This window comes from Neomonachus schauinslandi, chromosome X, assembly GCF_002201575.2.
Source record: "Neomonachus schauinslandi chromosome X, ASM220157v2, whole genome shotgun sequence".
NCBI lineage: Eukaryota > Metazoa > Chordata > Mammalia > Carnivora > Phocidae > Neomonachus > Neomonachus schauinslandi.
Genome location: NC_058419.1, coordinates 93,901,804 through 93,926,752, shown reverse-complemented (window position 1 = coordinate 93,926,752; position 24,949 = coordinate 93,901,804). Strand labels below are relative to the sequence as shown.

At 41.2% G+C, this 24,949-nt stretch overlaps 1 protein-coding gene across 1 annotated transcript in view; it reads left to right on the top strand.

Annotated features, from left to right (window-relative positions):
- The first annotated feature begins 1,221 nt into the window (after positions 1 to 1,221).
- Positions 1,222 to 24,949, top strand: part of LOC110573186 (cytochrome b-245 heavy chain) — a 35,696-nt gene continuing 11,968 nt past the window's right edge. The window contains exons 1-8 of the mRNA XM_021681634.1: positions 1,222 to 1,319; positions 3,662 to 3,757; positions 5,096 to 5,206; positions 13,800 to 13,884; positions 16,336 to 16,481; positions 18,528 to 18,718; positions 21,791 to 21,920; positions 24,540 to 24,632. Coding sequence (XP_021537309.1) covers positions 1,275 to 1,319; positions 3,662 to 3,757; positions 5,096 to 5,206; positions 13,800 to 13,884; positions 16,336 to 16,481; positions 18,528 to 18,718; positions 21,791 to 21,920; positions 24,540 to 24,632 — 897 coding nt within the window. The 5' untranslated portion in view covers positions 1,222 to 1,274. The remainder of the gene's footprint in view (positions 1,320 to 3,661; positions 3,758 to 5,095; positions 5,207 to 13,799; positions 13,885 to 16,335; positions 16,482 to 18,527; positions 18,719 to 21,790; positions 21,921 to 24,539; positions 24,633 to 24,949) is intronic.

The window sequence follows — 24,949 nt, the reverse complement described above, 5'->3', positions numbered from 1 at the left end:
TACCCTTCTGTAGGTTACCTCCTGCCCTTTCATGTCCTGAAGACAGAGTAGTAGTCAGGAAAAAAAAAAATGCTAAATCTGGCTTTTGGCATCAGCCACATCTGATATACCTTTGTTTTGACCCTGGGTACATACCTAGCCTAGAGGATGTCATGTCTTCCTAGGAATACTATAGTCATCCAAACATTTTGCTGTATTTGTTATATTTTTATTTCCTGTAGTTGTATTTGGAGTGATTTTGGATGGGGTTGACACAGTTAGGCCTTTTTTTTTTTTTTTTTTTCCTGGCATCTGGTTAGAAGTATAGCCAAAGTACTTGGATTTCGAATCCCAACTTTACTATTTCCTAATTGCATGACCATGGCTAAGTAACGTAAGTGTTCTGGGTCTCAATTTCCTCATCTGTAAGTGTAATCATAGTAGCAGAAACTACTTTAGGGGCGCCTGGCTGGCTCAGTCAGTAGAGCATGTGACTCTTGATCTCGGGGTTGTGAGTTCAAGCCCCACATTGGATGTAGAGATTATTTAAAAATAAAATCTTTATGAATCGCTGAATTCTACTCCAGAAACGAATATTGCACTGTATGTTAACTAACAAAATTTAAATAAAAAATCAAAAAACCTTCTAAAAAAACTACTTTATAAGGGTTGAATTGTTAGAATCAAGTGAATTTATTTGTATACTGAATTTAATATATGTGTGTGTATGTGTTTACACAGACATATATGTATCAATTCTTAGGTAAATATATGTGTATGCACACACACATATGTATCTTAGAAAATTGGCACGATGTAAGCATGCTATAAATATCAACCATCATTATTGTTATTGTTCTTCTCAACAAGACTATAAAATGCTGCTCAGCCTGTCAAAAGATATGTAATGATTTTTATCCAGCACGAAGTCATGGCTAGTTGAGTGACTTTTTACAAATTGCTATTTAGTAACTGATCAGTCAAAAAGTCAAGTCCATGTGTCAAATATATCCCATCATTGGACTGTTACTTGTCTCTCAGTTGTAGAAATTGGTTTCATTTCCTACTATGGTTAGTTATGATTAGATTATTACAGACCCTTTTTCTGCAGCTTTTTGTGGTTTAAAGATTTAAGGTTCTTATGGAAACAAGATTTTCAGTTGACCAATGATTAGCTAATTTCTGATAATAGAAAAGGAAACTGATTGCCCCAGGCTGCTATTTTCATTTCCTCATGGGAAGAAGAAGCAGAGCAGAGAAGAAAAGCAGACACAAGGCATTGAACCTCCATCACCATGGGGAACTGGATTGAGAATGAGGGGCTCTCCATCTTTGTCGTTGTAAGTACCAGTGAGAGAGAAATGATAAATTCTCGAACTTGTCTGGGTTTTCCGGGAAACTAAAATAGGGCAAAACTTTTTGTTTGTTTGTTTTGTTTCTTTGAGAAATTGTATTGAAACTGATTTACTGTGTGAACATACGTCTATCTGTAAGCGGGACTGAGTGCACTCTTCCAAACTTATTAATGAAAAGAATGTATCTGGGGGCTCACTTCACCTACTCTATTTCTTGACTCTTTGGGAGTACTAAATCAGCCAGCATTTTGCAGAGGGGGTAGAAGACATTTCATGTTAATGATCTCCGAGTCTAAGTTGTTTATCAATATTTACTCAGAGGTAAATTCTCTACTTTTTATGTGCTTATACCATTTAAAAATCGGCAATCCTAATTTTACACCATTTTCCAAATAACAGGTACAAAATTGGCTCATGTATGGGAAATGGCCTTTATTTCAGTGATTACAGCAAAAATAATTGAAGTTCTCAACTTTCTTTTTTATTTTTTTATTTTTTAAAAGATTTTATTTATTTATTTAACAGAGAGAGACATAGCGAGAGCAGGAACACAAGCAGGGGGAGTGGGAGAGGGAGAAGCAGGCTTCCCGCAGAGCGGGAAGCCCGATGTGGGACTCGATCCCAGGACCCTGGGATCATGACCTGAGCCGAAGGCAGACGCTTAACGACTGAGCCACCCAGGCGCCCTCAACTTTCTTTTTTAAAAAGTACTTTTTTTTTTCCTCTGAGGTAAACTTGAGTTGTTTATGAGGTTTATAAAAATTCAAGGAGGGGCACCTGGGTGGCTCAGTTGGTTAAGCGACTGCCTTTGGTTCAGGTCATGATCCTGGAGTCCCAGGATCAAGTCCCGCATCGGGCTCCCTGCTCGGCAGGGAGTCTGCTTCTCCCTCTGACCCTCCTCCCTCTCGTGCTCTCTGTCTCTCATTCTCTCTCTCGCAAATAAATAAAATCTTAAAAAAAAAAATTAAAAATTCAAGGAAGGAAATTGAAATAAACTAGACTCATATATACAGTGGATATATTATATACATTATATATGACTATATATATAAATCAATCTAATCTATCTTGAGAAACAATTTTTGTAAGTAAAGATAGGGCTAATTTTCAAATAGATCTGTTAATCTCTTTAGTTTTTTACCATAACAAGGACCAACTATTAATTTAAGATGGCAGTCTCAGCAAAGCAATCATGGACAATTGGGAGGATAGAAATGTGATTTATAAATAACCTTTCCAAATAGCCAATGAAAGTATTGTACTGATGTTAAAAAGAACACCTATGAGTGGGGAATTTTTGAAAGAATTTATCATGAGGTAAAATTGAGTCTTAGAGTTGTAGACACAGAGAGGAATTGGGGGCGCAAATAAAAGAAAAATAAGAAATATTGTGTCATTAAAAAATTATGCCAAACCAACATTCTAATGCAATATAGAATACTGTTAACTTGATTTCTTACCACCATTTTGAAAACAGATTACTCCTATAGAAAACAAGTTCATATTATACTTTTGGCTCCTAGCACAGTTTTCCCCAGGAGATGACCTCCTCCTAAATTGCACACTCATATGCTTGACAGTAAAGACACAGTCTGGAAAGCAAGAGTAAGAATGACAAGGTTAGGGAATGGAGAAGTTGTTTTAATACCTTCTTCATAAAGAGATTGTTCTCAAGCACCTATGGACCTTTAATGGCGTTAAAGCACAAGTAAGAAAAGATCTTGATGTATGTGGTCAGTGCTTGGGATGAAATGAGCAGTCAAAAGGTAGAAGGGTCGCTTTAAAAAAAAAAAAAAACCCTGCCCCTCAGCCCCTCGTTCATGTTCAATAGTCCCTCTTTCAAAAGTTAAACAAAAGTTCCCAAATAGAATTAAAGGCTTGACGTTTTAGCTGATGTGACTCCCACTGGCTGGGGTGGGGTGCTGTGTGCTGGAGGAAGGTGACGGCACCCGTGAGAGTAGAGCACAGTGTCTTATTGGTGTGGGGGACCGTATAGTCACCTATTCCTTTCCCCTCTCTTTTCGAGAAGACTCACCTGCTACTAGTTAAGAAGAAAACAACAGAGGGGAGGGAGATTGTTAATGACCTGGCATCCTGGCCAGTAGTAGAACAATCATGGGGAACAACGCAAGGTGGACATGTCAATCACGAAGTGTAGTGGCACTGTTGTAGGCAAGAGCTGACTTGCAGCTGGTTACACCCAGATGTGTAACCACCTTTGTTGAAGGCTAGACTGGGGAAGTCCTGACCCTAGTCTGACTCCAATCTTGTGTGAAATCTACCGATTGAAATGTGGAAACTTCATGCAACTATTTCTCTTTTTGCAGCTGGTGTGGCTGGGGATGAACGTCTTCCTCTTTATCCATTTCTATGGGTTATATTTCTCTAGACCTCAGTTCTATTACACTCGAAAACTTCTTGGGGTAAGTATAAGTTCCATCTCATGCAATATTGACTGGTGTACATTTCTAATCAAAGATTCTGGTTCATATTCCTTTCAACACTTTAAATAAATCTTCTGACCAACCCAAACGGCACCATTAGCCTCGCTCCCTCCCTTGCAACCCCCTGGGCAAGAGTCTTTAGGCCTTCCAGTGTGAGATAAACTAAAGTGTGTCAGGGAGTCCCAGCGGCAGCCCTCCCATGCCAAGAACTACTGTGCCACTGTTTAGCTTAAAGAAGACATCTAATGCCAACCCTAGAATTGCAGGCAAAGTTGGAGATTGATCCAAGGGTGACACAAGTGGGACAAGTGAGACTTCCCGTATTCTTTAAAGCATGTGATTCCTGATAACTTTTGTGAATGGAGAGCCCTGCTCCCAGTGACATGTAGTGAAATGACCTTCAGGAAATAAGCCTCTCCCTCAGATGGAGCCTTTGAGGAGCTTGCCCAAGGGTCATATTCACTGACTAGGCCAGCAGAGTGAAGGCCCCCAACTTTCCCTGGGTCCATTAGCATTCTTGATTTCCTTGAGCTGCCAGGACTCTGCTTCATGACAAATGAGAATAATTACAATGACAGCTGCCCCCACAGGATACCATTTGTTACATCATGCTGAAACCGTGAATTCATGACTTAACACTAATTATAATAGGTATCATATATCATCTGTATAAATAATTATAATACATAATAATACTGCACTATTATAATTGTTGTTAACTAATTCCGGCTGATACTGAGAAGGGTGATTTCCCTCTGCTTTCCCCTCCAAAATATGCAACTTCTTTAGGCATTACAAAGAACAATTATAATGCCAAAGCATTACACGAGACCAACTTAAGTTACTGCTGAAGTGAGTCTGAGAGTTAAGAAAATCTTCTTTAGAAAGCCCCAGTTTCTATACTGAACTCTAATTAATGATACACATGCTTAAGTATTTAGGGTGGAAGTGAACTGATGCCTGCGATGCATCAAAAATAAGATGTATCTATGAATGCCTAGAGGGATGGGTAGATGGATGGGCAGCTATGTGATGGTGGAACCTGGGAGATGGGAAAACAGGTGTTCATTGTGACATTATTTCAAATTCTCTTTACGTTTGAAAATTTTCGTAGTAAAATGTTGGGTTGGGAGAGAAGGGCCAAATTAAAACAAAGGATCCCAGCAGGCCCTCCAGGTAGACTCTCAGTTCTGAAGGATCTTCCTTCTCAGATAACTTGACGTCTCTGGTGGGCCTCATGCTGGGAACCCTGGAGAAGTGGTGGAAGGGTGTTCTGTGCTCATAGGAATTACCTGCTTCCTATCCCACATCTTCCAGTTTGCGCTGCCATTGGCCAGGGCCCCTGCAGCCTGCCTGAATTTCAACTGCATGCTGATTCTGCTGCCAGTCTGTCGAAATCTGCTCTCCTTCCTCAGGGGTTCCAGCGCGGTAAGAGCAAACATTTATAAAGTTGACGCTTCTCGAAATTTTCAAAGGACATCACACTAAATGTCCTTTCTAAGGAAAAGCGGACTAATGGAGTGTGAGGATTCCAACCTCTGTCCAATATTCACAAGCCAAGGGATGCCTGATTCTCCATTTTATTTGCATATTAGTTGTTGATGGAGCTCCCCGAGACAACTATTTAACTTGGAACAGACATTTTAAAAAAAACCAAAAAACCAAAAAAACAATCAACCTACACCTCAAGAAGAGCCATAAAACACTTGTGCGTGTGCACGTGCAACGCGCCCACACACACACGCCAGACATACATAATATAATATATTATGGACTTTATGAGGCTGACATGGGATTTGGGAATTAATCCTACAGTGCCATGTTTTTCAAAATTTTTAAGTCAGAGAAAATTCTCTTCGTGGCTAACATCCCAAGCAGGTGGAATCAAGGAGCGATGAGTCACAGTATAATGAGGGTAACTAAGAGGTATTGAGTCCGTGGAATTGAGGAGTTCAGAGATTTCTAAATGCCCAGGGCGGTTTTTTTAACCCTCATTTCAACAATTTGGTGAGCCCCTAAATGTACTCTGCTAGAAGAAAAAAAAAGATTATATAAGAAACTTTGTAACCTAGGGTATATGAATTTCTTATTGTTGTTATCATACAAAGATGAAAAACAAGGAATTTAGAATCTACTTAGATCTATGTACTCAAATAAATATGATACAAAGCAAAATCTGATGGGTCCCGCAGAACATTAGAAATAAGGGGCTATGGGGAGAATCAAAGAAGGAGGGATTGGGAATGAAGGTGGGGCAGGGAATGAAGAGAGGCTTCTTCGAAAAGGTGGCATCAAATATGGGCATGTAAGGATCAAACAAGCCACTAGGAGATGTAAATAAGAGAGAAAGACATTCTACATGGAGAAAATGGAATGGGCCAACGCAAAGAAGATAGTAAGAAAATGACATTCTTGAAAGCCCCGTAGGAGCATGACACTTGGCTTCTGTTGGGATTTGTTTGCAGTTCCTGATCCCACCCAAGAGGGTAGCTTGGAAAAGTTAGGGATTGATGTCTTGGTGAGACCCATTCTACTGGATCATGAGTAACGACTAGCGTCTGTTTTTCCTCTTAATACAGTGTATGTGTCTGATATTAACCAGCCTTAAAAAATCTATTAAGTAGAGATAATTTATAGAGGAGAGCAATGACAATCTACTTTGATGGGGACGTAGGGACTGTAAAGGGCAGGTGTCTGAGGTAAGGCTTTGCTGGTAAACTAGGACTTAAATGTATAGCTGAGAAGTTAATACTTAATTTGGCAATCACGGAATATTTGGGGGAAGGGAAGTGATCCAAACTGTCAATAACAAGTAGAATTTGCCTTGAACTCTGCCTTATTTTTCCTTATCTTACTAAATTTACTAGTTGATTTACGAATACAGGATTAGCGGGATACAATTAACAGTAGACACTGACAACAAGGGTTTCTAAATCATCTTCTCAGTCTAAGAAACCACGGAGGTAAAATTCCATTTGATTTAAAGTTTTAGCAACGAGCCGCCTGTAAAGTACAGGGCCTGGCGTACTGTAGGTGCCCAGTGAACACTGGCTAAATGAAGCTCATGTACTGTAACTTTTTGTTTTTAGGAAGGCACGATTCATTTTTTTGGCCTTCCCCCCATGCCCTGTTTGAATACTTTCTATTTAGAGGAAGTAAACCCTGAGAAACAGGCAGCGTTTTCACCAGGATGGCCAGTTAAGAAATCCTTGTTACTGCCCAGGCCCAAATTGCACTGCCATTGAGCGGCCATGCCCCGTGAAAAGCACATGTTGTAATGGCCGCTTTCAGGCTTCCTGTGGCCCAGGAGGGAAGATCTTCACGAAGGTCTTCAAAGGCAGGGACGAAATAAGGCTGCTCTTCAAATTGCAGAGAAGCTCTGAAAATCGGAGAGATCCGTATGTAAGAGAATATATTTTTAAAAATTAGCAGCAAGCAACATTCTTTTTTTTTAATAAAGATTTTATTTACTTATTTATTTGAGAGGGAGAGAGAGAGAGAGAAACAGCATGAGAGGGGATAGGGTCAGAGGGAGAAGCAGGCTCCCCGCCGAGCCGGGAGCCCGATGCGGGACTCGATCCCAGGACTCCAGGATCATGACCTGAGCCGAAGGCAGTCGCTTAACCAACTGAGCCACCCAGGCGCCCAGCAGCAAGCAACATTCTTTTAGAGACTGGGAGTGTCCTTCCTTCCATGTTTCCCAACCTGAAATGTGAACTTGGCAAACGAAACTTCTTTTCTGATTGGAATTAAAATGAGTGACCATGCTGTGACCAATGTTGGAAATCCAAATAGCTGTCCCCTACTGAGTCTTCATAGAGCTCACCTCATAAAAGCTGCACATCAAGTCAGTGAGATGGGGATGAAATGAAATGGCAATGTTGGAATTCAAACCCGGCTCTTTGTGCCCCCAGAGCCCATTCACTTTCCTACGTGCCACCTACACTCAAAACTGTCTTCTTGTCATATGGTCTTAAAAAGTCCATCATATATGTGAAGGCTGGAGCATCCTGAATAGCCTAGGCCCGAAATGGCAAGACTGTTGTAACTTCAAGGATTTGTTAGTAGGTTGCAAACTACACAGTCCCAGAACGTCCATTCAATTTCTAGTGGTCTTAATCAGTTAGACTTTGCTTTATAATCCTTCTGATTGTTTGGAGAAGTAAAACCCCAGTATTGGCCCACCCTGGGGAAAGTAAAGGTAAAGGCTCTCAGCCTGCTTTGTTGAGGAGAATGGGGAAGGATGGGGCCTAGCATGCAGAAGTCCCTAAGGAAGCCTTAATAATCCCACCTTGCCATGCAGAAACTAAATTCTAATCGGATGGGAGTCCTAGTCTCAGATCAGAAAGAAAAAAGAAAGTGAGAGTGTCAGCTCTTATCTGTAACCTTATATAGTCTGAGTCAGAGACCCTCACTGTGGCTCTGTGTCTAACCACATGGTCTAGGGAAGTCTCTTGGACTTCCTGTCTCACGGTTTGTTTGTTTTTTTCTTTTTAGCTGAAAAGCAGGTGAGACAATGCAACTGTAAGAATGAATATAACATTCCAAAAGTATATTAATTGACTAAGCTGTCAACTGCTGAGTTGTCAGTCAACAAACATTTGGTTGAGTGCCAGCTATATGCTAAGTACTGGGGACACATGGTGAGTAAAGAGTAACATATGGATGGGCCATGAACTCAAGGAGCTTAGAGTTCTATGGAAGAGATAGAGAAGAAACATGTGACTTCAAAGTTACAAACAGTGCTATACAAATAAACTGATGTTCTTATTTATCACATGTCCTACTGCCATCGGGTTTGGACATTACTGTCAGCTTCTTTGCCGGAGTTCTATAGATTCAAGGGTGGCTTTTGTAATTTCTCCCAAATTGCATATAAACATCTAATTTAAGTGAGTTCATGGCATGTGTAGTGAGACCAGGTGTACATAAAATAAAACTTTTAAGTTTCTGTATTGGTCATGTTATAGAAACTCATGTTTACCCCATTAAATATGCACTCCTTTTTAGTTCCATTTCTAACTTGAAAAAAAAATATTTTTTCAAGGCACCTGGGTGGCTCAGTGGGTTGAGTGTCCAACTCTTGATTTCAGCTCAGGTCATGATCCCAGGACCCTCCCTGCTCAGCGAGGAGTCTGCTTGTCCCCTCTCCCTCTGCCCCTCCCCCCACTCTCCCTCTCTCTCTTTCTCAAATAAATAAAATCTTCACCTTAAAAAAATTTTTTTCTCTCTTGCAGTTTAAATGCAGCATAGAAATTTGCTGAGATTACTCAATAATAATAATAATAATAATAATAATAATAATATTAGCTTAGTGAGATCGGGCTAGGCTCGAGGTGACAGTAACAGAGAAACTTCCCTTTAGAAGTCAATGGCAAAAGGGGTAGTTCAGTGAGGAAGCCATGGGACATGATGGCAGCTTGGGTAATTAAGAGTAGATGGCGATAATCCAGAAGGGACTCAAAAGCATAAAAATGGTATCTGTGTGATGAGGAGCAAGCCCTGGGCAGTCAGAGGCAGCAAAGCCCTTCCTTCCCACACCACCAGCCAGCGGGCTTGTTCCCATTTCAGGAAATGGTGAGGAGATTGTATTTGGAAGCCCCATATAAACATGACTTGTGACTTCTCTTTGGATTTTTTTGCGGGGGGCCATCCTGAGCATATCCTAGAGGGCAACTGGGAAAAACTAGGGATTGGTGCCTTGGTGAGATCCATTCCAATGACCCACTGGTAACTAATGGCCTCTGTTTTTCCTTTTTATGAGATGTGTGAGTTTCATATCAACTAGCTTTTTAAAAAAAACCTACCTATTAAATTCAGAGTATTACAAATGGACCTTTTATTTCTCAAGCACATCTCTCCATTGTTCTGGCATTCAATTTCTTTTTTTTTTTTTTTAAAGATTTTATTTATTTATGTGACAGAGAGAGACACAGTGAGAGCAGGAGCACAAGCAGGGGAGTGGGAGAGGGAGAAGCAGGCTTCCCGCTGAGCAGGGAGCCCGATGCGGGGCTCGATCCCAGGACTCTGGGATCATGACCTGAGCCGAAGGCAGACGCTTAACGACTGAGCCACCCAGGCGCCCCTGGCATTCAATTTCTTTTTCTCTAACACTCTGCTGCTCAAGCTGATGGGGGCATCAGAATCTGTTGTTCCATATTTTTGATGACCTATATTGATGATGATAAGGGTAGAACTATGGAAACACTGTAGAGGCCACATCAAAACCATATTTCTTTTCTTGAAATTCTGCATGGGGAGCCAAGACATACTAGCTGAAGAGTTAAATAATGATACAAAAAAACACTCAAATATTTATTAAACACCTCTTAGTGAATCTACAAAACAGAACTATGAGAGAAGAACTGTGATAAATACATAGGTAAGGAAGTTAGAAACTGAGCATATTGTTCAACGTCACACAGCTAGGTGGTAGGGCTGAGATCCAACACATGTATATCTGATGGCAAGTTTTGCAGAACTTGCCCTCTGAAATGTAATTCAGCACTGATTTCTGATCCTACTGTTCCCATTCTCTCAGTCTTAGGACTCCAATTGTATTCCATCACTCCAATAAGGTCTATATTAATTATCTGTTGCTGTGTGAGAAATTTCCACAAATTAAGTGGCTTAAAACAACCCCAATTTATTAGCTCTCAGTTCTGCCAGTGAGAAGTCCAGCATCCTGTGTTTGGTTGGGTTCTCTGCTCAGCATATTACAAGGCTGAAGTCAAGGTGCCAACTGGGCTGAATTCTCAAATGGAAACTCTGGGTAAAAATCTTCCAAACTCATTCTTGTTGGCAAAAATCAGTTCCTTGCAGTTGTGGGACTGAGGTTCCTGTCTCCTTGCTGACAGCCATTCAGGGGCTGCTCTCAGATCCTGAAAGTCCCCGTATTCCTTCCATGTGGCTTCCTCCATGTTCAAGCCAGCAACATTGCAGCAAATACTTCCCGTGCCTTGAATCTCTGAGTTCTTCCGTCTCTGAGTTCTGGACCCAGATTTAAAGGGCCATGTGATTGGCTCAGGCCCACCCAGATAAACTTTCTCTTAAGGTCAAGTTGGGACTTTCGTTACCTCTGTAAAGTGCCTTTTGCCATATAATGTAACAAATTCATAGGAGTGACATCCCATCACATTCACAGGTCAGGTCCCACCCCCACTCAAAGGGAGGAGATTATATAAGGTCAGTGGGGATCACCTTTGAATTCTGCCTACCACAAGGACTCCAAGAAACTATGGAGGAACCTAGCAATTGGGAAACAGGAAAAAGATATTTCCTTAAAATTGTAAAGAATACAAAGTAGTAAAACAATATACAGCACTTGAAATAAACAGAAAAGACGACAAGGCTGTATAAGAAACCAAAGACAATTTTTCACCAACAGAAATGTAAGCTAAGTGATTTCAAATAGGAAACCCTTATTTTGAGAACCTGAGTCACTGCCCACCTCCACCAGTGGACACTTAGCTGTAGCTGATGCTGTTGGTGTTTCACTCATGTTCCCTCCACACTTACGGTTCTACAGCACATGGGGTAGCTGCCTTCTGCAAGCCCCACTCATTCTCTGCCTGAGGATTTTCTTTCAGCCCTCTCCTGGGGCAAGCCTGAAATGCCAGGGAGTTGATGCCCTGGGACCAGCCCTTGGCCTGTGACAAATGGGAGTTGGGGGATGAATTCCTAAGCTTTCTAACCGCTCAGGTAAAAAAAAGAAAGAAAGAAAGAAAGAAAGGGAGGGAGGGAGGGAGGGAGGGAGAGAGAGAGAGAGAGAGAGAGAGAGAGAGAGAGAGAGAGAAAGAAAGAAAGAAAGAAAGAAAGAAAGAAAGAAAGAAAGAAAGAAAGAAAGAAAGAAAGAAAGAAAGAAAGAGAGAAAGGAAAGAAAAGAAAACCTCTGGAGCATTTTCTATATCTCTCAGAGTCCTCTAATCAAAGAGACCATGGTATGGTATGGTATGATATGATATGATATGATATGATACATGATAGTGGTAGCTGATCTGATAATACACCCTTCATTCGTAGCCTTCTCTTCCCAATCTCACTTCCCCTGACCTTGTTTTCTGTGATCACCTTGCAGTTGACTTAAATTCTTGTCTTGGGTTTTTTTTTAGACATGTAGAATAATAGTGACTATATCTTTGCATTTGGTTTGGTGGAAAAGGGTATGAACCTTAAAGACAAATAGACTTGGATCCCAGCCAATGTGAGATTTAGCTTTAATTTTTTTAATCTGTAAAATGAGGACAATAATCCTTATCACATTGTCACTGAATGAGGTAATGATTATGGCTAAACTGCCTGGCTCACAGAAAGCATTCAATAAAGTCTAATTCTTTGTTCCTTTCTCTGGAATCCTCTGTGTCTTCCTCACTAGTAGTATTTCTGCAGTCCCGGGAATCTGCTCTCATGGTCCCATGCTCTCTGTAGATGTAGCTAACGCAGAGATAGTAGAGTAAGCACAATTCTCCACACAACTACATTTTTTTCTATAAAATCAGAACATGTTATTAAAAATAACTAAGCCATGGGGCCCCTGGGTGGCTCAGTCGGTTAAGCATCTGACTCTTGATCTCAGCTCAGGTCTCGATTTCAGGGTCGTGAGTTCAAGCCCCATGTTGGGCTCCATGATGGGCATGGAGCCTATTTAAAAAAATAATAAGTAAGTCAAATATTAAACACCCTTAGATTAAATTGAATATGTTTAGAACCAGATACTTATAATACCTAAGATTTTTTTTTTTTTTTTTGGCACTTGGCTCTCCTTAACAGTTGTCTGTATCTTGCAGCCAGAGCAAGCATTTGACCAGGTTTCAGGAGGACAAAGCTTTGATTCAACCATAAAGCACAGTTTGTGTTTTTTCTACTTTGGGCATTGACCTGAATCAAGATTCAAATCCAAATCTTCCTCCCCCCACCACTTATTTGTTTATTTATTTATTTATTTTGTATTATTATGTTCAATTAGCCAGCAAAATCCACATCTTCTAACATGTATCAGGACAGTCACACTTGAGTACTGACCAAAATACTATTTTTAATGTCAAGGTAATCATAAAAGGTATGAAAACATCAGAATATTGATACTCTGGCATCAGATAGCCTGCATTTAAATCCCGACTCTGCCGCTTATTAACTATGTGACCTAAGGCAGGGGTAACCTCTCCACTTGTTTCTCCCTAACCTGTTATACAGTGATAATAATGGTACCTCCCTGCTAAGACTGATGCACAAATAAAGAGTCAGAATGCATATAGAACACTTAAAACAGCTCCTTGCAGAAGCTCTTTGTAAATATTAGCTATTGTTCTTTTTGCTATTAATATTTGGTTAATGATATCTCCTTGCGCTGCTGTCTCTGTCAACAGAGGCGGGTGGACAATTTTTTCTCCTCGCACAGTGTAGGTCTTAGAAGGGTGTTGTTCTAAAACTATTCACTTGTTCTAGAACTGTTCACTTGTCTGTGTCCCCATTAGACTTTCAGGGTCATGTGAAATGCATACAGCTTTCCTATTACAATGCCAGTGTCCCTAGGGGAGCTGACTCTTGAATCTCTCACCTAACACTTAACTTACTGGTTGACATCCTCACAAGGATGAGCCTTTGCTAACTGCCCAGCGTGGGACTGTGAGGGAGCTCACATACATTCTGGGGCGGGGAAAATTGATGGGGAAGACACAGAGACAGAGCTTCCCTCCCTCAGGTCCAGGTAAAATATGCAGAAACTGGTTGTAGGGACCTGACACTTAATGTTCAACAAACTTCTTTGGGCTTCTTGGTCTGAGCTCGTTGTGCATGCGTGTGGTTACTGCAGGAACCTGTCAGGTAGGCCACTCACTGTTTGACCTTGGGAAGATGACTACAAGTATCTGAGCCTCGGTTTTCTCATCTGTCAAATGCATAGAATGACATTGTCTTTAGGGTGGTTATGACAATTAAATGAGGTGACACGTATCTACTGCCTGGCACACAGAAAACCTTCTTGTTAACAATTGCTACTTTGTTCTTTTCTCCTTAATCAAAGTGCTGTTCCACAAGAATTCGAAGACAGCTGGACAGGAACCTCACTTTTCATAAAATGGTGGCATGGATGATTGCACTTCACACTGGTAAGTTTATTAAGATATTTGAGATTGCAAAGAAAACGTGGAACCAGAGAGTTCCCTCTATTCCTAGATTGCTTTTATTTTTAGAGGAGATCAGCATTTTTAGATAGATTAGGTGGTGATTGGATATGTTGTATTTTTTAATTTATTTTTTTAATTGAAGTATACTTAACATACAATATTATATTGGTTTCAGGTGTACAACATAGTGATTCGACAATGACATACATTATAAAATGCTCACCATGATAAATGTAGTTACTGTCTGTCACCATACAAAGTTAGTACAGTATTATTGGCTATATTCCCTATGCTGTACTTTACATCCCTGTGAGTTATTTGTTTTATAACTGGAAGTTTATATCTCTTAATCTCCTTTACCTATTTTGCCCATCCCCTCACCCCCAACCCCTCTGGCAACCATCAGTTTGTTCTCTGTATTTATGAGTCTGTTTCTGTCTTGTTTGGTTTGGTAGGTTTGGTTTTTAGATTCTACATATAAGTGAAACCATATGGTATTTGTCTTTCTCTGTCTGATTTATTTCATGTAGCATAATACCCTCTAGGTCCATCCATGCTGTAGCAAATGGCAAGGTTTCATTCTTTTTTATGGCTGAGTAATACTCAATTTTGTGTGTGTGTATATATATATATATATATATATATATATATATATACAATTATACAATATATATATTATATACCACTTCTTCTTTATCCATTCACCTATGGATGGACACTTAGGTTGCTTCCATATCTTGGCTATTGTAAATAATGCTGCTATAAACATGGGGATGCATATATCTTTTTTTCAAATTAGTGTTTTCATTTTCTTTGGGTAGAATTATTGGATTGTATGGTATTTCTTTTTTTAGTTTTTTGGGGCAGCTCCATTGTGTTTTCCATAGTGGCTGCACCAATTTACATTCCCAGCAAGATATGTTGTACTTTTCGAATGAATTCTGTTAAAAAATATTCACCACTCTTTCTTCCATCCAATATTAGGGTTTATTCCTTCAAGTCTTAAAACCTTTTTATCTTGGGCTCTTCTGACAAAATCCGAGTGTCTTCACCCTTTTCCATGCTTTTTAATATAAAAAAAGTTAGTCCACAACTGAGAGCTTTTATTTATCCATTAAAAAAAATACTAAGGTTGAACATGTAGATTTGTGGATTTCTTGCAGTAACCCTAAGATAAGATATCTTCTCAACTTACAGGTTGTGGTTCTTGCCACAACCCATAAGTTGAAAAGATACCTTATTTTAAGGGTAAGATAGCCCTTATCAGCTAAGCGTGTTCTTTATTATTATTGTTATTATATATCTAATAGGTATACATATGTATATATGTATTCTATATTATGTGTTATTATTATAATTATTAAAGTGGCGGTGTTGGCACAAGGGATGTATCTGGGACCATTATCAAATCTTCACTAATTCACTTAACAAATAAGTGATGTGCCGGGCAATAGGCATGCACACAGGCACAGTGATGAACAAAAGAGATTTTTATTCTGCCCTTAAAGAATTTCCCCATAATTTGAGTAAAATAGGCTTAGATTGCAGGTGTTTAACTGGGTTTCTCTTCTATTAGTAGATCGTGCAGGCTTTCTGAGCTGTGGCAAACAAAATGGTTCAAAAGCAAAATGCATGATAAAATCTTATTAGAAAGCAACATAGCGTAACGATTAGGAGCAAAGATTTGAGCACCAGATTGCTTGGATTCGATTCTTAACTCTGCTGCTTCCTAGCTTGGTGATCTTGGCCAAGATATTAAAGCAATCTATGCCCCAGTTTCCTCATCTGTAAGATGAGATGATACTAATAGTACTTACATCATTACCTCCATATAAGGATTAATTATAAAGCACTTATAACAGTTCTTGGTACCCAGTAAGTTGTATGTAAGTGCTTGTTAAGTAAGGAATGCAATTTTCAAGAAGATATTCACTCTTGTGGCCATTGGCTTATATCAGTTCGATAAAATGTTATCTCTCTGGAGTAATGTCAGAGTCAGGTGAATGGGCCAGCCAAAGGCATACATTACATGAGAGTCTTCTTGTTTGAGCATAAATATATCAGGGGGAGAGAAACAATGAGAGCACACCTAAATATCCTCAGAGACCAAGGTTATTTTGTAGAAGCTCAGAACTTGATTGGATCTTTAGGATAATGTCGTTTAACGTCTGCATTTTACAAATGAGGAAACCAAGACCAGAGAGGTTAAGTGATTTGCGTATGATCACACAACTAGAGAATAGCTTACCCACTAGAGTTCTAGTCTTGCCTCTCTGGCCTGGAGACCCAGTTCTTGTTTCTGAGTGTCCTGGGCCATCCCTGTGTCTCCCTGTATCTTATCATAGAGTCGGGGGTTATAGGCAGAAACCCAACTTAACACAAAAATTGTCCACACCCTTCACCTTGTTTGTTTCTGTTCTCTGTTCTCTTCAGCGATTCATACCATTGCCCATCTGTTTAATGTGGAATGGTGTGTGAATGCCCGAGTCAACAATTCTGATAGCTATTCAATAGCACTCTCTAACCTTGGAGATAAACCTGGTGAAAGTTACCTCAATTTTGCTCGAAAGAAAATCCCGGTAAGTCTATTTCCGGATTCAGATGGTCCCTAGGCCCTTAAAACTGAGGACTAGATTTCAGCAAGTGAAGACCTCTACTTGGGCAGAACATCAACAATGTTAAAAGTTGACTATCAGTGGGCCAAGTCTGTAGTTTCTAAGAATGTGGGTACAGAGAAAATGTCTTCCACACTCCTGATCCCATGTGTGGAGGGTCTCTAGATGTTTTCCAGGTCCTTAGGCTCACCTGTGGAATCTGGAGTAACTCAGGCTCACCCATGACAATGCCCACCACCAAAGAAAAGACAAGAACACACATCTAGTCAAACAAAGTTGAGTTTATCACTTCCTGCAGCAAAAGAGACCTAGCACCATGAGGAAGTCTGGGACATTCCAGGAAGGTGTTCGTAGAGGCTTGTTATAGGACAGGGACTTGCGTTAGGTGGTTTTGGAGGGGTTTAAGGAAGCAAGGATTTGCTCTGCATCAGGTATGGTCAGGAATTGGGGGTTTTTCTAGGATTGGGTATCTTAGCAGCAGTCACTTGTGTTGTTGTCTTGGCTCTGACATAATTCCGGAGTGGTCTTTTTTTTTTGTCTCACTCCCTCACAGTCACCGAATGACCTCGTCTGATGTGAGTGTTCTAGGAAATTGTTTATGTGAATTAGGGAACACTCCGACCTCGGTGTTAGTACTAGGCTAGCCACCAGCTGACAGCCGACAGAGACGCATTTCTTCTTTCTTGCCTACAACATCTGAGGGGTGGCCTATGTCTGCTGATTATTGGCCCATGGGAAGCACGGTGCACTGGGAGTAACTCCATGGTCTTCCAGGGGCAGCCATTTGGGGTATCCACAGCAAGGACTGCTTCCCATCCAGCAGTTGTTAGAGCTTCCTACACTCAGACGGAGAAGCTCTGAGTCATCTTCATGTGCCCTATGGCTTGGGAGGATGGCCAAGTCACATAATTATACACTGAATCCCAAACGTGTTTCCTCGTGTTTAGAAAAGATGAGAAGAAAAGTCCCTTAACGTTGCAGAAATAATTCTCCTCAGGCTAACATGAAAACAGCTTGCATAAAAGAAAACAAATTCCTTTTCTGTAACTTCTGGGATAATTTTTCTTTCATATTGTTCATTGTTCGTACGATGACATAGAAGGAAGGCAATGTGAACATACTCGGTGAGCTGACGCTGTCGTGCTCTGCCCGGATCTCTTTGGACCACTTGTACTGTGTCTGTGCTCCCCCCACCTTTCTGTGTGTTTTCACTTCTCAATTTCTGATGCCAGTGTTTCTTCCTCAGAGGACCACCCTGGCGCTATCGGAGTCCCTTGGCCCACAAGCTCACAGATCTGGAAGGGTCTGGATGGCTACCTCTCTGTGGGCAGCCGTTAACCAATAGCTGATGGGTGCAGGCCATGAAAGCCCAGCTTCCTTGCCTTGAGTCAGGGATGAACTCTGAGGTGTGACCTACCCTCCACAGTTCCTCCGCAGCATCAGGCTGAAGCTACCTTCTCTAAAGACTTGGCCTGAGATCACCCTCGTGTCTGACTTGTTCCTCTTTCCTGTCCTATTGCCCATCTTCTTACCAGTTTCTTCTGGAGCACACCTTTTTAAAATCACTTGCTCATGAATCCTCATCTCAAGGTCTGTCTGCTTCAGGGGAACCCAGCCTAAGATGGGAGGCATGTCCGGAATACATTTGCCAACCAAGCACTGAGGCCCTTTCCAAACCAAAGGGAGAAGGAGCCTCAGACCCTTTTAGGACATCTTACAGTTGGCTGATGTCCTTTATTCGATACTCCCTTAGGACTATTTCAGTGTATCAGTTAGTACTTCCTGTGACACCCTGACCATGTAAGACAGTTTTAAATTGAGAAATATCTATTCTAAATCTATCTCACTCTGTGAGGGATGGTTAGGATTATCGGAAGGGGGAATGAAAATACCTATTGGCCTATATACCAGACGCTTTATAAATAGTCTTGCATTTGAGAGCCTATGAGTAATGTGTGTGTGTGTGTGCGTGTGTGTGTGTGTGTGTGTGTGTGTGTTTCTATTTTGCAGAATCCTGAAGGAGGCCTGTATGTGGCTGTGACCCGGCTGGCCGGCATCACTGGTATTGTGATCACACTGTGCCTCATATTAATTATCACTTCCTCCACCAAAACCATCCGGAGGTCTTATTTTGAAGTGTTTTGGTACACACACCATCTTTTTGTGATCTTCTTCATCGGTCTCGCCATCCACGGAGCTGAGTGAGTGTTTAATCTCCGAGGTCAAGTACTTTAAATCCTTTAGTTTCCAGGTGTGAGGCTGTTAGAGGTACAGCGACCTCCTTGTCTGTGTGTCGTCAGACTCTCTGCTGGGGGCGTATGAGGGGACACCAGAGGTCAGTTGGCTAGAGGCCACTCAGCAGCATTTTCGTTTATTGCACCCGATTAATAGCTATTATTTCTGTAGTAATTTAACAATAGCTATTATTAATGCAGTTAATTCTAGCAAGCTTGAAAAATACCCCAACGTTTGAGTACCTCTCCAAGTGTGTAAAACATGTTAAGGGGGCTGGAGGGGTCTTGGATGTCTGCAGTGATGTTTCTTATGGCTTAATCACTAGTAAATTAGACAAACTCCCAAACTAGAGGGGCTAAATTAATCAGGTGAAAGGGTTTGCTGTAGTTCGATGAGCTTTGATTCAAGCTGGACATGTATTGATTGCCTACTGTGTATGAGGACTAGTCTCCGGCACGGTGGGGAATACTAGAAGGAAAAATACATGGTTATTGCCTTCCAGCATTCTAATACAATAAAGGTAAGAGCTCGCTTCTAGGGGTGCCTGGGTGGCTCAGTCGTTAAGCGTCTGCCTTCGGCTCAGGTCATGGTCCCAGGGCCCTGGGATTGAGCCCCGCATCGGGCTCCCTGCTCGGTGAGGAGCCTGCTTCTCCCTCTCCCACTCCCCCTGCTTGTGTTCCCTCTCTCGCTGTGTCTCTCTCTCTGTCAAATAAATAAAATCTTTTTTTTTTTTTTTTAAGAGCTCACTTCTATTGAGCACTCATTATAGACATGAAATGTTTCTTTTAGGTAGAGATCCTCTTACATCCCCATTTCCTGGGGGAAATTGTAGACAAGGAAACAAGCTAACAAAGCTAAACTATGTAGCCCAAGTCAGCCAGTGGCATAGCTGGGATTGGGGCCCAGGTGGTCTCAGGCAGGCCATGACAAATACTCGCATAGAGACTCACAGTGCCTGCATGTGTGGTTGGGACAGTTCGTCTTATGGGAAATCCTATTTAATACCAGGTTTCCTTTTTATGCTGTTTCACACCAGCTGATTCTCCCACCTGCACACAAAAGTAGGCTTGGGGAAGTTCCCTGGTGGGTTTGGGGCTCCACATAACTAAGCATCAAGAGAGCACCTGCTCAAGATTCAATGACTGTGCTGGGAGCCAAGTTGGCCTGGAGGTGACTAAGACCTGAGTGTGAAAAGGGGAAAGGGTGGGAAGATGCAGCATTGGGCAACCACTTTGTATGCATTCTTGATTGACTTGCTGACTCTGACCCCTGATCAACTCTTTCTAAGCACTGAAGAATCTGTGTAGGCAAAGAATCTCTTGACTCTCCTAAAGCAATTGAGTATCTTTAAATGGGATTTGATCATAAGCCAGCTGTTTCAAGGAATCCTAGAGACAAAAAATGAATCTCTTCCCCTCTCTAGCTTAGTACTTCCACCGCTTTATGCTTGTATAGTTTCACAACTATGCATTTACCTTTGGAGCAGGCAGATGAGGTATATTTGCCCCACTCTCCATCTGAAGAGAATCTGCCACTTACACTGGTTGGCTGATTGCTCACAGTCTCATGGCCTTGGCAGCAGCAGCTGAACTGGGATTAAAATCCAGGTTTCCTGACTTCTGGTCCTTGCACTGAGAAGAGGGGAGAATCCAATTTTGTTTTCTCTCCCTTACTCCCCATGTGAACTTGGGACTTAGGAATTTTGACAATTATCATTTGTTGGACTCTTACTTTGTGTTGACATATCTTATGCATCAGGCCAATGGATCACTAAAATACACCTTTAATTAGGTATTATTATACCTATTTTACAACTGCAGAAACCGAGGTTCAGAAGAAGTTAAATAACTTGCCCAAGGCCACCAAACTAGCAAGGGGTAGACCTGGGATTTGAAACAAAGGCTGTCTGACACAGGCCCAAAATTGGTTTCTCCAAATTATTCTGCTTCTAAGTTACTAGTTCCTCGAAGCCTCGGTGTTCTCATGTGTCAAATGGGGCTGCCAATACTTACCATTCAGGCTTGTTATGAGGGTCAACTGAGATAATTTGTGTAGAGTAACTTTCCCCAGGCCTGGCACATAATAGATGCTCAGTACATGGTAACTCTCTGCCCCAAGGCCTAGGGATAGAAAAGGATGGTTAACAGCCTTGAATTAAAACATTCACAGAATATACCAAGTGGCACAAGAAATTTTGGGTCCCTCATACAACTATTACAAAGGGGGCCTTCTGTGTCTCTTCTTCATATATATTCTGAAGACCCTGCCATTTATGTTCCTTGAGGTCAGGAACATGACTTACCTGACTTTGTGCCCCCCTTCTTCTGTTCCCAGTAAACCCACATTGTCTTGTGTGTTAGCAGTTGCTCAGTTGAAATGTATGGAATCTAAATGAATGTGCTCTGAGTGCTTCCAAGGATGCACCATTAGTGTTGATATCTGTGAGAATGTCATAATCCCCACAAAGTCTCCTTAAACTGATTTCAACCCTTTCGATTCACTTTAGACAATTTTGGAACAACAAATGAAGCGCTTGGACTAAGCCTCGGAGCTACTGTGTGTCAACCACACAGGGTGCCTGTCCGTGGGGCGTAAACTTCGCCCATGCTTTGCTGGCCAGGCGCTTTGCTTCTATGACTGTCCTCACAGAGGGGGCATCTTTTTGTAATTCACACAAAGACACTGTATGGGCGAGTACTTGCTCTGTTAGATTGGCAGTTTTCCTGTTTTTGTCTGTTTGTTTACAAATGAAAATAATACTCGAAACAGAAGCACAAATGCTCCCTTTAAGAAAACATGTCCTGATGATCCAAAACCTACATATTCTTTGTGTCATTGTACATATGTTTTTTTATATTGCTGAAGAAGACATATTTCCTTTCCCTTCCTCAAATCTACTCAGAGGGGTCAATGAGATATTACTGTTAAGTGGAAAGTATAGGATCCATACTAGAATACTTGAAATATGCCCAGATTCTCTAAAAACTAAGAACTTAATTTCTTGCTACTAAATGGTCTGGACTTAATTTCCTCCCCAGGCGAATCGTTCGCGGGCAGACCCCACAGAGTTTAAAGGAACACAAGCCTGAGCAATGTGACAGAGACCCCTCAGAGTGGGGAAAACCAGGAAAATGCCCAATCCCACAGTTCTCTGGGAACCCTCCTATGGTATGTACAGTTCATTGTTACTATTACAATTTCATTACCAACAATCTTCCAACTGTGTCTAAGAAATATGTACAAATGTCATAGAGCTGTCCATTACGAATGCCATGGAACTGCTAGAATGTTATAAGTATCTACTTTTTTCTGCTATACTTATTGTCTAGAATTATTTTTTGAAAGGTAAGGATTGCATTGGTCTATTATGAACGTCTTGATATAAAACTTGGAAAAGCATTGTTTTTGAAAGTGCTGTTGGGGTTCAAGAAATTCCATCTCTTCTCTTCTGGATGTGAGGGCCACAATAATACCAGTTAATGGTTTCCAGAGGGATTCCATTCTAAGCTGAGTTGGATAGCTCAGATAATCACTTATAAGGAGCTAAGAGCCTTTTCAGATACCAGGAAGTAAGACTTTCTATACAGCTTTCAAAGCTGGGAAGGAAATTATGAAGTAACATATAGGGCTGCCCTTAAGCATCAGGAGGCTGTGTCTACACCACATAAAGGACACTGGACAGCCAGGTTTGTACCAATGCAAGAGGATGGCAAGGATGACCAAGGGAAAACATGGTAGAATATTCACCTTCTGTTGGGAGCTCCTCTTGCATGCTCTGCAAAGTTCCATTTTGTGTATTCTCAATATCTCCGCTCCATTGAGTGAGAAGTGGGCCTTATGTTCTTCATATCTTTTCCTCCATTAGCAAGCAGTGTACCTTATTGGTTACCATGCTAAGCACTGGTATAAAGCTAGGCAAAAATCAACATTGGTACAGGGCTTCTGAACAGGATTAGTATTTTTTTAAGCACAGTATAATGTAAAGGCAAATGTCCCACCCCATTGTCTCCTTTCTTTCTTCCTGCTCTCTTAACATAGGAGTTTTCTTCCTCTAAGACACAGTCTGCTGTCCAGGGACTTAACATCTTTAAGCATCCTTGCTCATTAATGAAAGCAACCAGATGTATCAATGAACTGCCCCCACTACATGCACACATCAATAGAAAGGATAAAAAAAACAACTGAATTGCAGGTCCTCTTATGGGTTAGGGGAAGGCACATTTCCTTGAAGACAGCTGGAATCAAGGTACTACTATCTTAACAGGCATCTACCTCAAAGGAGCTTCTGGGTTTCTGGGATTAGAGGCGATGTCCAAGACCTCACTCTATTTGATGGAGCCCCATTGCAGTGCCCAGGAAATAGATGGATGGTGCCGTGCTATTTTATTTTATTTTATTTTTTTTTTTAAAGATTTTATTTATTTATATTTGAGAGAGAATGAGAGAGAGCACATGAGAGGGGGGAGGGTCAGAGGGAGAAGCAGACTCCCTGCTGAGCAGGGAGCCCGATGCGGGACTCGATCCAGGGACTCCAGGATCATGACCTGAGCCGAAGGCAGTCGCTTAACCAACTGAGCCACCCAGGCGCCCGGTGCCGTGCTATTTTAAAAACCTGTCCCATGAAAACAAAGGCCAGCAGCAGAATATTTCCGACTTTCAGGGCAGATAGTCTTCAACTTTGGCGGAAGGTGGGGAAATTCAGGTGCTCTCAACTTCCAGTCTACAGTTTTTTTCAAAACGTTTAATAGAAAGATCATATGTGAGACTGTAGGAAGCCCTTTGTGATTTCTTTTTCTTTCTTGAAATCCATTCTGAGATGCCATCCTTTAAATGATATCGCCTCCTAAAGCTCTTTACTACTTCAGGTATTAAACTAGGAACCTAACTGACTGAGTCCCAGGATGGATCTGTTTATCCTAAAGGTTTTCATATAGCCAATAATACTACAGGGTAATTCCAGTGTTGTGAAACACTGAAGATTCTGATGAGAGAGGAATCTAAAGAAATCTGAAAATCTTTGGGCTTGTCCCTCTTCAGCAGGTGCATTGCATAGCTCCTAGAACTTACCAGGATATTGGAGAAACAGCTAAATTCTTGCATGAAATTTTTTATCTTGCAAAAGATTAAGCTTTGACTACATAGTTGAGAGAAAGCAGCTGCAATGTTGCATTAAAAAAAATATGGGGTTGTTGAAATGCTATCCTTAAGAGAAATGTTAATTCTGAAACTAATTTTGCTCTGCTGTAGGGTTACAGCAACTGCTGTTGCAACACCAGGAGGAAATCCCATTCTTGTGGGCAGTTCCTCTTGGGAGAGTCTTATACTGTAGATAAAGTTCCCCGGTGTGGCCAAAGGAGAATGCTCATTTCTACTGGCTCAAAACTTTATTTTAACTTTCGGTACTTTTCATGCATTCTGTTGTATGAGAAATTTATGAATCGGATATCAGATATTTAAACACGCCTACAGGGGCGCCTGGGTGGCTCAGTCGGTAAGCGTCTGCCTTCGGCTCAGGTCGTGATCCCAAGGTCCTAGGATCGAGCCCCACATCAAGCTCCCTGCTCGGTGGGAAGCCTGCTTCTCCCTCTCCCACCCCCCCTGCTTGTGTTCCCTCTCTCGCTGTGTCTCTCTCTGTCAAATAAATAAATAAAATCTTAAAAATATATATATATATTTAAACAAGCCTACAAAGATTAACTTGACTTCTAAAATGTTTTGTTCCCATTAATCTTATATTAGCTATTACCCCTTAATACATCCTGTTTTCATTTTTTGTTCTGATTACAGACGTGGAAATGGATAGTGGGTCCCATGTTTCTGTATCTCTGTGAGAGGTTGGTACGGTTTTGGCGATCTCAACAGAAGGTGGTCATCACCAAGGTATTGTCTGGTTTAGGAATTACTAGTAACATCTAACTATATCATGGACAAGTTTACCCAAGTTCTCTGTAGCATTGGTCAGAGCTGTCTTTCACTCGGTTTCTTTTGATTAAATGTAGAGCAGAGAGAAGACCTACAGTTGAATTCAGTCAGTATACTTAGCTTGATAATCAAATGGTTGGACCTTTTAACTGGGGCAAGTACAAGTTAACATTTTCTGTTGAAAAATGAAGCTGATGGTTTTGTGTACATGAATCTCTCTCTCTCTCTCTCTCTCTCTCTCTCTCTCTCTCTCTCTCTGTGTGTGTGTGTGTGTG